Source organism: Acanthopagrus latus, chromosome 19 (assembly GCF_904848185.1).
Source record: "Acanthopagrus latus isolate v.2019 chromosome 19, fAcaLat1.1, whole genome shotgun sequence".
Classification (NCBI taxonomy): Eukaryota; Metazoa; Chordata; class Actinopteri; order Spariformes; family Sparidae; genus Acanthopagrus; species Acanthopagrus latus.
Genome location: NC_051057.1, coordinates 12,673,305 through 12,686,772, shown reverse-complemented (window position 1 = coordinate 12,686,772; position 13,468 = coordinate 12,673,305). Strand labels below are relative to the sequence as shown.

The 13,468-nt window shown below is 40.8% G+C and overlaps 1 protein-coding gene across 1 annotated transcript; it reads left to right on the top strand.

The window, feature by feature from the left end:
* The first annotated feature begins 1,957 nt into the window (after positions 1 to 1,957).
* Positions 1,958 to 12,825, top strand: fbxo15 (F-box protein 15). Its single transcript, XM_037080147.1, has 10 exons — positions 1,958 to 2,076; positions 2,228 to 2,349; positions 4,888 to 4,992; positions 6,270 to 6,485; positions 8,078 to 8,281; positions 8,408 to 8,537; positions 8,625 to 8,707; positions 9,849 to 9,994; positions 11,504 to 11,628; positions 11,822 to 12,825. Exons 2-10 carry the CDS (start codon positions 2,249 to 2,251, stop codon positions 12,086 to 12,088), a joined length of 1,377 nt encoding a protein of 458 aa, XP_036936042.1. The 5' UTR covers positions 1,958 to 2,076; positions 2,228 to 2,248; the 3' UTR covers positions 12,089 to 12,825.
* The last annotated feature ends 643 nt before the right edge of the window (positions 12,826 to 13,468 follow it).

The following is a 13,468-nucleotide window of genomic DNA, read 5'->3' as shown; positions in this document are numbered from 1 at the left end:
ATCCTTCCTTAGAAAGCAAAGTCGTTGCCCAGTATGTATGAAAAGCAGCGTGCTAGATGCCGAGGCTGTCGTGTAACTCGCCAGGCAATCCTGAATCTTTTGCTTCTGACAAACGCTTGCATGCTGTCCAAAATCACACACTGGGACAGAGTTAAGCTGGCGTTCTATGTTCAAAACAAAAACAAAGTCAGAGTAATGATGGGCCTTTGTGCGAAAAAAGTCTTTTTAAACAAGACAAAGCCAAAAGATCACTCTTTTTGTTTCACCTCTGGCCAGTGGGGCCACACTGAGCCTGGACATCAGCTGAATCCAGGTCTGCACATTATGTGCTGAATTCCCGCTCCAGCCAACTTTAAAACGAGAACTCTCTGGAAAAATACTGCTCAACATCAGTGTTATAACACAGCAAAGGTTAGAACTGAAGAGACTATGAATCCTGAACACCCAGCCAAGTGGGGTGTGGTAAGATGTCATCTGCCTTTGTGCAAGAAACTGAGTGAAGCTGTGGGATGGAACCTGACCAAGAAGGTCCAAGGATGGCCCAGACCTCCAGGAAGACCAACAGGAGACTCGACACCATGCACAATTTAGTAGTGCACATTCATTCATGAATTAATTCTTATGTGTTTGCTGTGTTTGTCATTAAGTTAGCAGTTTAATAAATCTTTCATTTTTAAAAAGCCTGTTAATTAAGCATTACGATCATTTGGTGGTATTTTCATTTATTGGTGGTGCCCTCAGGACAGTTTGATGCAGCTTTAATTCTTCTAGCTAATACAAATATCGATTATTTCTGAATCCAAAGTTTAATGCAAACACTCCATTTAATCTTTTTATACACATCAATGTGCTATATAATTTTGGAGCATCTTCTAGGCTCACTAATTATGTTACATATTCTAATATCCTTTAATCCATTCTTGCTACATTATTTGGTGCCGCAGCGTGAGGCCTCTTACGTTGTTTGTTGCCACAGCATGAGGCTCTACATTATCTCTTTGAGGTCTGTTAATTACTGTTGAATGCATGTGTCTATGTGTGCACTGTGGCCTGCATGACTTATCACCTCACTCTGACATAATGGTGATAATGTCATCGGAGTTATGTCACTTTGAGCTTTGAGCCTACAAAGTAACAACAGGAAGCCTGTGTTACAAACTGCTGGAGAGGACTTTTGAAACAAGGCGGCATGGAGAATTTATGATCCAGTGCTTTCGGAGATTCACATATAGGCTGCTAGAGGCTGAAATTAAGCATATTTCAGCTTCAGCTGCTTTGGTTTTGATTTTTCTAAGTCTCCAAGCTTTATGGAGCTGTGATACAAAATCACTTGAGGACCTTTTGAAACCGCAGCAACCCTGCAGAAATCCAGTAGTGGAAGGAGGCTACATAGGTCTTTTACTTTTACACAGCGCCAAATTAGTTATAACTATCCCATATTGGGATGGGGGTGCATACATGCATTTGCATGGATGTGCAATAAAAATCTAATGGAAAAATGTTGCATTATTTTGCAACTGGAAATATTTATAATAATATATAATATCCCTAACTAATTCTGAGTAGTGAAATACCACAGTGTGAAAATACATTCCAAATCAAACATTCAAAATTTGACTTAAATAAAAAAAGACTGCACCAATTTGACATAGTTATTGAAACACAATAACGCTAACGAGACCCAACAGTATTTGAATTAAACCAAAAAACATGAGGAAACGACATTATTAACTCTCCTGTTGGCTGTGTAGTGTGTATAATGACATATATATACAGTTTTATTTGAAACTTCGACTTTACTGACTTGGAAAATTACATTTTAAATTTACAGACATCATATGTGAATTTTTGTTACGCTACCTTCACACTCAAAGTAGTTTTTTCTAGAGCGAGGTCCTTTGGAGAAACCGGAAAGAGTGTGACTTCGGCCCTCTATTTGAGTGTCTCCGCTTTTATTTTGAAGGCAGCTATGCCGAAAAAGGAAGAGGAAGTTGGGCGCAAGTCACCATGGCGACTGGACGCTGAAAGAAGCGTCACATTACATTTACTGCTTGACATGAAGACGGCTGCTAAAAGGTAGAACAAGCTCTTTATTTACCAAACTTATTTAGTTTACACAGTGTCGTTAATGTGCTAACGTTACCCAAAAAACCGCTTCTAAAAAAACATGGCTGCTACATGGCCTCAACTTCGTAACAAATAAATGAGTCCCTGTCTCGTCTCAAAGGGGTCAAGACCAGTGAAACAAATGGCTGCTCCGAAAGCGGTTACTTCCAAAGTGCGGGCGGTGAGGACGTCCAAAAGAGCTGACAAATCATCTCCAGCGTCCTCTCAGAACTTCACGGAGAGGTAATCTATCAGGAACATGCTCATATTTCCACCTGGGTTGGCATTCGACACTTCAGCCTGGCAGTGTTCAGAAGCTGTGGCAAGTCAAGGCTTTATTGCCCGCTGTAAGTAAAAGGATTTATGGACCGTGTTTGCAGCAAAACGCAATAAAAGCTCGGCATAAAATCAATACAGGTGGAAGACACTTCGCTATATGTTCAAATTAAGCAATCGGATTCGTTCCCCCATCGAATGAAGACAGTAAATACAGCAATGAAACGCCAGGTCACAGTAACAAGTCTGCATGGGATTGCCTTTCTCCCTGCAGACTGTATCTAACTGGTGTGTCTGTGTCGCGTATTCCTAGTGTGTCAAATGCAATTAAAGCAGAGAAATAAAATAAAGCATAATGTTGACATGATTGTTTTACCATAGAACACAAAAAGTTCATTTTTTTTCTCTTTTTTTATGTATATGATTAATTTAAAGCAATGCAAAAGCCATGGCACGCTATTGTTGGAAAGTAATTTGGATTAGGGCCGCAACTAACAACTCTTCCCATTATTATGTTTTCAATTATTTGATTAACAGTTGAGCCTTCAACACCAAATTTGAGATGACATACTAAAGAGCAAATCAGCAAATCCTCACTTATGAAACAATGAAACCAGAGAAAGTTTGGCATTTTTAGCTGAAAGGCTTGAGGGATGGAACTGACAGTCTTTTCGTAATGGTTCCTTTTATGGTCCCCAATTGTGCTCCTCTGACTTTACCTCTAGCACGACCAGCAAGCTGTCATCTCCGACTTTTGAGAAAATGACATATCGGGCGGATTGCTATGAAACTTTGCACAGACAATCGTGGCCCTCAGAGGATGAATCCCACTGACTTTGGTGATCCCGCTGACTCTTCCTCTTGCACCACCATGAGGATGACATCCTTTGCTTTGCATGAAATGTCTCAACAACTACTGGACAGATTGTAGTGCTGTCACCTTTTCCAGCCATCTAGATTGAATGAATTTGAGATGACATGCAATACGTTCCACACTTTAGAAGCATAAATACTTCCACAAACTATCTCTCAGATGTTTTGGTGTTGTTACTGTCCACTCAGGACGACTGCGCTTGCTATTGTCCTCCATTTTTGTTGCAAAAACAACATAGATTTATGTAGCTTAGTTTACTGATTGGTCGGTAGGGCCATAGGTCAGTCTTTACTTTGTGTTTAGCGCTAAGTGACATGCTAACACACAAGATGTTGAATATGATAAACACTGGGTTAGGCATTGGTCATTAAAGCATGCTAATGTTAACATAGTTTGAAACAGTACTGTGCCTAAATACAGTCTCAGTTAATGTTAATGATGAACTTACTGTTGATCCACTAATGATTAGTGACTAATCTCATTTTAACTCTATTTTCAAGAAAATAATGGTACTTTTACTCATCTTATAAATCTTGAAATCATGAATTGTTTTATGGTGTACTGGCTTTAGAAAAAACTTCTTCCATCTTTATGTGCCAACTAACTGTCATACTGTAAGTTCAACTTGTGACTTTTGTGCCACAGCACTTTTTCCTAACTCCTAAAAGATGCCATAAATGACTTAAAACAGAGCCGCTGCATGCTGACAGGTCCAAGTGTCACTGAGAGGTTGACTGTTTGAGTATTTTAAAGCTGAAAAATGCAACACTCCCCATGTTAAAACTGCACCAAAGATGATTTATTCATTTAGTCATGCATTTCAGAAGACATTTCATCTAGTTGTTGGTATGCAGAGGAATTTTTAGTGATTGACCAGAAAGGTACCGTGAACGTGTCATGAATATATCACCTACTGAAGTGATTTAATTAGACTGAATTGGTATCATTAACCAGGACTGGTGCAGGCAAACAAACATGATCAATATTTCAAAATGTCAAATATGGAGAGTATCTCTAACCAAGAAGAAGTGCTGATTTTTTGTTTTTTTTGTGCCAGTTTTTTTTTAGAACATTAAACCATGCAAATAGATGCAAATAGGTGTAATAATGAAAGGCAACATTACTGGTTTCAGATTGTATTTGATGTATCCAAACATAGTTACCCAAGAAAGATAAAAGACCTCACATTGATGACTCGAGATTTTACACGGATGAAGATTTCTTGTTCACACATTGGATGCCACTCACACTTTAATTCCCCAATTCCTGTAGCCTGAGAGGCTTCTTTGTTTTGACACCATTGGGTGTCAATTAAGGAGGATGTAACACACTTCTGTTTGTGATTTAGACTAATAAGAGGAAAACGTGAAGTTTTTTTTTTTTCCCACAAAACAGTGAGCCCTGAAGTTAATGTTGTGTTTGTTTTGTACCAAGTCTGCTAAATGAGAACATCAACACAGGTCACTTCATTGTGTTCCCAGATATGATAAGATAAGACTGCAAAGTAGTCTGTCGAGAGCATATTTCTTTCATACACTGATGCCTCTAAAGAACTGTATGCTAAACAACAGGTGTCAGGAAAACACTGGTGTCACTTCCTTGTCGTGATGTTTAATTACCTCTTTCCGTAGACTGCCATCTGAGATCCTGATTAAGATTCTGTCATACCTGGATGCCTCTGCTCTTTTCACCATCAGCCATGTCAATAAGCTTCTCTACCGGCTCGCCAATGAGAAGTAAGTACCATCCAGGCCTTGTTGATGCAGCTCACATAGTACATTAAATCCACGAGTATGTGAGGAAGACAATCCAAGTGGAAGCAAAGGTAGTTTACAAGTCAGGAAGTATCTGAGCACTGCGCTGCAGAGACTTAGCGCTGTCTCTATTTGTTTTTTTTGTTTTTTTTTTTTTATCTCTAAGCAAGTGAAAAATATACCAGTGCAGTGTAGGGCTGCAACTAACAATTCAATTGATCTGCCAAACACTCTGTTGCTCAATTGATTAATCTTCTGGTATCAAATCGTGAAAAATTATAGACCAATTAGAATTGATGGATTTTTTTGGGCCAAAGTCCAAAACCCCCGAATCTTCCGTTAACTGTCATGCCAGACTAAAAATGTATATAGAATTATTATAAAAAGAGAAGCTATACATTTTTGGCATTTTTTTCTCCAAAGAATGACTAATTTAATTAACTGATTATCAAAATTGTTTGTTGTTAACACATTGACGGTCCAATATGTGGGAATTTTGGTGAACACATTAAAAACAAATTAAAATATCAGAGCAGAATGTGAAGAAATAACAATTTTGACGTTAATAAGTTGATTTGTATTGAAAAATATACCTGCAGTGTAAGATTGATTCACTTTTTAATTAAATATGGCTTTTAGCAATTCTTAGTCGTATCTGAGACAATCTGGCAACCTCTCTTTACTTAACCATAAATGACTCCCCAGTGAATGACAATGTGTGGAAAATATATGGAGAATCTGAACTTTTAAAGTGTATATATCACTATATTGAATACACTGTAGAAACATTACTGCTTACAGGGATTATGAAACATTTATAATCATATATTCAGTACTCAAAGCATAATTTCCATGAAACCTGAACTAGAAATTTAGTTAGAAGTTCAACCCAGGAGTGGTGTCCATGCTTCTTCAGCATCAAGAGTATTGTTTTTTGCCAGTTTGTGAATTTTTTTTTAAAAAAAACGTATAAATGGCCGAGTTGTTCAATATGTGCCCAGCAACTGTGCTGCCTCACGTTGGCCGTCTTGTTTTAGATAGCTCACATTTAGCAACATTAATGTTAGCTAGCAGATAATTCAGCGGTGCTTTGATGTGAACACAATCGTCTGGGGGAGATGGAGTACTACATCTGGTGGCTAAATGTTAGCAGTAACACTTTTAATATCGTCATTTGTCTTCTAAGCCTTTTGCAATCATTTTCGCTCACAGTAATCTCTCACTTTTATGTACGTATCTTCCACCGTCATTGGATACAGTTCTCTGTGGAAGAGGATTTGCAGAGTACAACTCAACAAGAATAAAAAGCACAGACGAGCGATGGTCACAAAGGAGGTGCTGGATCACGCTGCAGGCTACTGGAAGTGGCGGTACTTCAGGACTGTAGCCGAATGTGGCACGTTGAATTGGAAAGGACAGCTTGGACGGATCAGCTCTCACACTGGGCTGCCCGCCCAAACGGCACAGGTCCTCAGGTAAGAGACTGAGCACGGCTAAAAAAACAGAAACAGCTTTTTGAAAACCGCTTAGATGGAGTACCTGAGGTGTGTGATTTTATTTAATGTACCAAGCACTTAGTTTCACTTAGCAAACACTTGAGTAGCCTGAGAAGTGTCGCTTTTGAGTCAAGCTAATCGAGTGCTTACAAGCATTTGAACCTCTTACCTACTGAGGTGGGTACAACATTTTGTTTTTTTTCTCTGGACGTCCCCGTGTCAAATAGTTTTATATTTTACGGCTTCACTGCTTTTTGAACCACCTAACGCGCAGTGTGTTTGTCATACTTTCGTGTAAAGCCAAGATCTTGCCGTTTGCCACCTGTTGTGTTTATCTGCTTTACACTTGGAAGCAGCTCTGAGAGGTGTCATGGGAACCCGCGCAACCCTGTGTTCGTGGTTAGCAAACAGCAAAACTTCCACCTCTCGCTGTCAAGAAAGTTCAAGGGTAGAGAGACCAGAGGACAGCTCAAGCCGCTGGCAATCAAAAACAAAAAGCGTGGTTTGTTTTTCATATCGCACTTAATGACAGTTTCTTATTAAAGGTGAGGAAGGAGGTCTCTGTCTGAATGCCGTGTCTGCTCAGGGGGGAAGCCAGCACGCAGGGGAGAGCTCCCTCATTGCTTCCACTGCGGTTTCTGCTGTGTTTTTATAACCTCTGATTAGAGGCTGTGCAGCACTCAATTTTGAGTTCTGTGGCAGTCGCTGTGGTACAGAGGGGAAGTAGAAATAATTGTGTTCCTTGCAGAGGCTGTCTGAATTGTTGAAATAAATTACTTATCCCCCCAACTCCTCTTCCACAGCTTTACACACACACACACACGCATGCATGCGCACGCACGCACATCTTCCCCTTCCTCCCTCCTCCCACCAGCTCAGACGATTCCCTGTGGGGGTTTGTCTGTTAGAGACACTGAGGAGCATGCGATTTACCTTGGTAATAATCATTTCACAAGACATCACACATACAGACAACGCAGAGTGAAATCCCCTGGGTCATCCGGGGCCTCCTGGGCTGCTCCAGTTTTTAGCTTTGTTCCTCCGCTTAATTGATATTGGATGGTGCCTCAGCGAGACACCGCCTGCATCACAGTAGGGGCAGCCCTGAATCACAGTTTAGACAGAATTGGATCAAGACATTTATCACAACAGCTGCGGTTGCATTTCATTTGTTGCATATCATTTCATTAAGAGGAACAGCCCGACCAGAGTCGCGCTGCACCCTGCTGCTGTCAGAAGAAAGCGTAATAGCCGTTAAACTCATAGTTTGCCTGATTTAAAGAGCAAGATTCAGCTTTACCCAATTATTTGCTTTGCATTATCTTTGAATATATCCTTCAAACATTTGATTTGTGTTCAGAAACTGCAATTCACTGGGGCATCGTGTGGCTATTAGGGAATATTAAGTGACTTGTTTCCCTCTTTATAAAGTAGGCAACCTATTCCTTTCAGATCTCTTTGCTCTCGACCCCTCTCTCCCACTATATAAACAACTGTACATGCTCCCGCTGCAAAACCCTGTCACATCTTATCACTACAACCCTGTCTTGTGTCGCGTCATCTCATTCCAGAAACTTGGGCGTCACCTGGGAGCTGACGGTCTCCGATAAGTCGGGGTGTGAGGGCAAACATGAGCCGAGCTGGTCCCGCTTCTCCGAGACTTCTGTGACACTGTGCTGGAGTGGAGGAGGCTGCCTGCCCGACTACCAGCAGATTTCCACCCTTCAACTCCACGGTGTCAGGAGGATAGCCCTCAACTGCCCAGGCCTAAAGATGTGAGACAGCCTGGCGTCCATCTTCACACACACACACACACACACGCGCGCACACACACACACTCTCCTCTGTATTTCCTCTTCTCTCTCAGTGAAACCCGCCGTTTTCTCTGCTTGCTCTGTCAGACCTGGCTCGAGGTCCCTCATGGAGAAGTTAGACGTGCAGGCTCTGACTAAAAACGCGCAGGTCATCGGCCAAGACAGGCTGGTTAAACTGAAGCTCATACAGCCCGGCTTCATCATCGGTGTCTGGAGGGTAATTCATTATTTATGAGATACTTTTGTTTTTGCTTAAAATGACCGATTTGGCAGGAGAGATTTAAGCTATGGCTCTGTTCCTCAGGACCAGGCCTCCGTTGCCTTCATCATGCTCACCCTCCACTTCCACAGGTTGGTGGAAAGAAGCATCGAGGGATCTTCTGTTTGGTAGGCTGCATTTGAACAGGCACCTTTGTATGCACATGCTCACATGGCGTGCAGTGTATCAGCATCAGCTGGTTAGAGCTCAAATCACTACAGGATTCATCTGATGCTGCTGATGTGACCCATCTGTGATGCACAGCAGGGTGGGATTTGAGGCGCCTGCGTCACTGAAACCTGCATTTTACCACCACAGCTGATAATGTGACTGTACCCTGTTTACATAGATATATATGTATATAAAGAGAGAGAGAGAGAGAGAGAGAGAGAGAGAGAGAGAGAGAGAGAGAGAGCACTCTCTCTGTCATGTGTCAGGAACAATTTCACTGGTTAATTATTTATTTTTAACTCATTTGCCATCAGGGCACAGTGCAGGTGTTAATTCTGAGCGGCTGGATTTATTAGCAGACATGAACTCATTAGCACTTTAACCTTAGAATATCAAATTAATTAATGAAACTTGCTTCTGTTGTGAATAGTTTAGTTTTAATTAAATTGAATGATTAAAAACCAGTGAGCTAGATCTGTGGTTCCCAGCCCATGGTTCAGGTTCCATCACAGGGGCCCCAGCAAATAAATGAGGGGGGCAAGATAGATAAAGGCAAAGTGTATTCTTTTCTGATTTGGTGAAAGTCTATACTGTTACACTTTAAGGTCTCTAAGTCCTGCAAACAGAATAGTCTCAGAGGGGGAGAATTGCTTTTTTGTTAAGCTACTCCCAACCTTCGTCCACACTCGATGTGGTAAACAATCACAAGTAGACATTTCTTTGAAAGGGTATGATTAAAAAAAAGGTGGGGGGGGGGGGGGGGTCGGTAACCACAAGGCCCAACCCCACCGTGGTTGAGTCTCCTTTTCCATACATCTGAAAATATAACAAATCTGTGATAGTTTCTGTGGTATTTAGAGCTGGGGTTGTTGTACAGTCTTCACCCTGAAGGCCTGCGGCTCCGACTCCAGCATAGTGGGGTCTTAGCTCCCTCTCCTGGTTTCACAGTGTTACAGAACATTATGACTACAGTCCAAAAAAGTAAAAAAAAACAAACAAACTCTGAGATGCATTTTTTATGAAAAAAAAAACATGTCTTAATGTTCCCTTCACTCTCTGCAGAGTTTCATTAACTTTTTTGCTCTTTTCTCTCTGCAGCCCATACGTGGAGCCTGCAGTCACGCCCCCTTTTGATGACATTGACCCTGCACATGGTCTCCATGATTACCAACTATACATTGTTCTCCACGACACTGTGAGCGAGCTCATGTCGGGATGCTTCTCCCAGCTCTTTTGCCGGAGAGGTACTTTATTTATATTCATATTCTAATCAGATCAGGTGTGATTCATGTGCATGGAAAGAGGAATACAGGGTTCATGTAAAGTGCAAGACTCAGTTTGCCTAGTTGTTTCTATTTTTTCTCTCATTCCTTTTACTTTTTAAAACTCTTGCACATATCTATAGTTATAATGTAGGAACTGATCAAACACAGATTTTTTCTCAGGCCATTAGGACAGTGAACTCTCTGACATCTATACCCTTGGCTGTGTAGGACATTGTCCCCTATGGAACTTTAGCACAACCCTGCACATTTGCATATTGCACTTAGCATATACTCCACATTCAGGCCCCAAGCGGTGTCTGTTATCAGTAATGAATGGATGACATGGAGGCGGACAGTTAAGGGCATTATCCTGCTTACACCATGGTCACTTGTCAAGCAGAATAAAACAGAGACCAAGTATACTTTCATGCTTTTTGGGATCAAAATATAAAGTTTTTCAAAAGCAGTAACTCTGTTTCCCTGGCAACACCTGAGAGCTTTACTTATATGTGGAACAGTCATTACAATCCCATAAGTTTCTTAAGCAAGGGAGACGTCGTGCACTACCCCAGCAAATAGGACAAATCTTAGATACAACGGGAGTCTGCTCAGCTATTAGTTAGAAAGCTAATGTTATGCTAGCAAGATTCACTGTCTATAACACTGTGCGTGGTTGACAAACAGTAGATGTAATTTGATGGTATGTTTAACAACAAGGCTAGCTAGTTAGCCATGTCATGGTCCCCAAATCAATATCAAAATTTTCGCAAACAAATGATTGTCCATGTGTATGGTTAGCTGCAGCCTGGAGGAGCCAGGCTAATAATAATAATTCAGAACGAAGAGACAGTGTGACCAGAACTGCTGGAATAGTTCCAGAGGTGTCCATATATATCCACCAGAGTACAGAGCAGCTTCTTTACTCAGGGTGTGAGACAGCTCAATTATCGTGCCACACTCCATTGTTTTAGTTTTTTTGTGCTGCATAAAATAAACTAAACTAGGTTTTGCTCTACAATAAATGACAAAATGACAAGAAAATGGTTTTACCCACAACAGTGACATGATACATTTTACATTTTTATACTGACAAATTGCACCGCCCACTTACGTCCCAGGCCAGTATTTTATTTATCTTAAAATGATTCTTTTATATCATTCCAGGTTTTTGTAGTAATCTTTTCACAGTCTCAGATGTGTTTCACCTTACATTTTACTGCACATATTGTATGAGCACGGGACAAATACTACCTTCAAACCATCATTATATGGCTCATAGATTTAAATCCAGGGAACATCAGAATGTTTGTATCATCTTATATGATTGATTTAAAATCTCCAGAATCCCATGTTTTGTAAATTGCTTCACTTTTTTTTTTTTTTTTTTTTTTTACGTCAACACTTTTAGCTTTTACAAATCAGGTGACCTAAAACCAGAATGCTGAATATAATACACCTAACTTGTCGTGTGTTGTTGTCTTTGAGCAGCAGAGATCAGTGACGGCCATATCCAGCTGACTGCCATTAGCAGAACAGACTGTTCGCAGCACACACCAGTGTCGGGCAGCATCACCCTGCCCTGGAGGTGTGAGGCCCTGCTGGGTGCCGTGCAGGTACAACATGTGTTGTTGGCTACAGTTTCACTGTGTGTTGTAGGGAGAAAGAAATGCATCTTCAGGCTGAGCAGAATCTCTAACTGTATCATGTCTTGCTGTCTTATGCATAGTAAATTAAACCCCACTGAATCCTTAACAGCTTCCATTTAAAGGACTTGACATGTTCATAACCTCGCTTTTTTTTTACTAGAATTGCTGTATCATGAGTCTGACGCTGCTGGATGAATTCAAGAAACCCTTCTGGTGTGTCAGCTCTCCCGTCTCCATGAAGCCGGAGAAGACGCCCGTCTCCTATGACTATGATGGTGAGCACTTCCAGATCTCCTATCAGGACTCGGATGGTCGGGTGAAGATGGAGCTCGCATGGATGGAGGAAGAAAATACGTTTTTTGTCATAAGCTTAGTCGTCTTAGTGACTGTTGGTAAAGTCAACAAGCATTTCAGTAGAGATTACTGAGCCTGCGGAATGTCTGGAACAAGTTTTATGTAATCATTATGGTAGAAATACCATCATAAAGCGTATTACACCTATAAACTGTTTTCTGATATTTTCTTATGTTTACAACACCTTGTTGATGGGAGAGTATAATGTGCCACCAGAATTATTTCACACTTTCTACTGTTCATAATATTTTTTCACCCAACAGAAGTTTATTAAGAGACTATTTCATATATACAGAAATGTTTGGACTGTATATATACTGTATGTATGCAGCTTATTATTAAGGTGCAATATGAAAGTTAAAAAAAACTTACTAAAATGATCATCTTATTGTTATGATGTCTATGTACTGTGTTGCAGAGTTTACTAGCCTACTGAAGCTAGCTGGTCCAAAGCTCCTGTGCTAGCAGTGCAAAAACCAACATTCCCCAGTTCTCCCAGTCTGGTCCACTAGCTGCATGGCTAACTGAGCTAACTAGCTAGTTAGTTTTGCAGCAGTTAGTGGTCAGTCCCTATTGGATTGAGTGTGAATGAAAGGTGGCCCGTTCTTACAGATTACACCAGTAACATGCAGCTATGAACAGTAGTTAATACATCTGAGAGAGGCTCTGTTGGATTTGAAGTCTCATGCAGATGTGAATCTTTAACTTGCTGTCAGTTGAACAGACCCTCTCTATCCCGAGTAGAGTGCACACTGAATATGTGATATATTTACTGTTCTATATTTAAATAAAACGTAAAGGTGATCCAGGTGACTGCAGTCTGTTTCTCTGCCAGGGTATTATATTTAATACATTCACTGTGGGAGGATATTTTTACCAGGGGACAGAATGTGACGGTGCATTTACACCGGGTGTCACTTTGCATATAGAAACCTTGCGCACATGTTGGAGGACGGGCAATCGTGGGAGTAGGTTGTTGTCGAGATGTGCATCCATCCATCCATAGCAACTTCACTAATCATTCTTATCACAGTTATGTCTTTCATGTATTCGCAGTATTCCTTTCGTGTACTTAGGTTTGCTTTTGCAAGTGTGTGCTGAGCAGGCAGGCACTAAGATTGTTTATGCATCTCCCCTTTGAGAGGGCACAATGTAGTTCTGGAAAAGAAATTCAAATACGGAAATTATTTTTTTATTTCCATAACTGAACAAACAAGCTGTTCTCAGAGGAAAAGAAGGTCCCCAGAACACTGGTTGTTTGCCATGTGTCTAGAACAGTATGGACTTGTTGTCCTTTAGGGTCATTTTGTTTATTCAGTTTATTCGGTTATGAAAATGAAGACAGTTTCTAAAGGCATGAAAATCGATTAATGAGGAGCTTTATTTCCTGTTGAAAATTACTTCTCCAAAACTACAAAGTGCACCTCTAGTGGAGCATTTTGTAAAATATGGA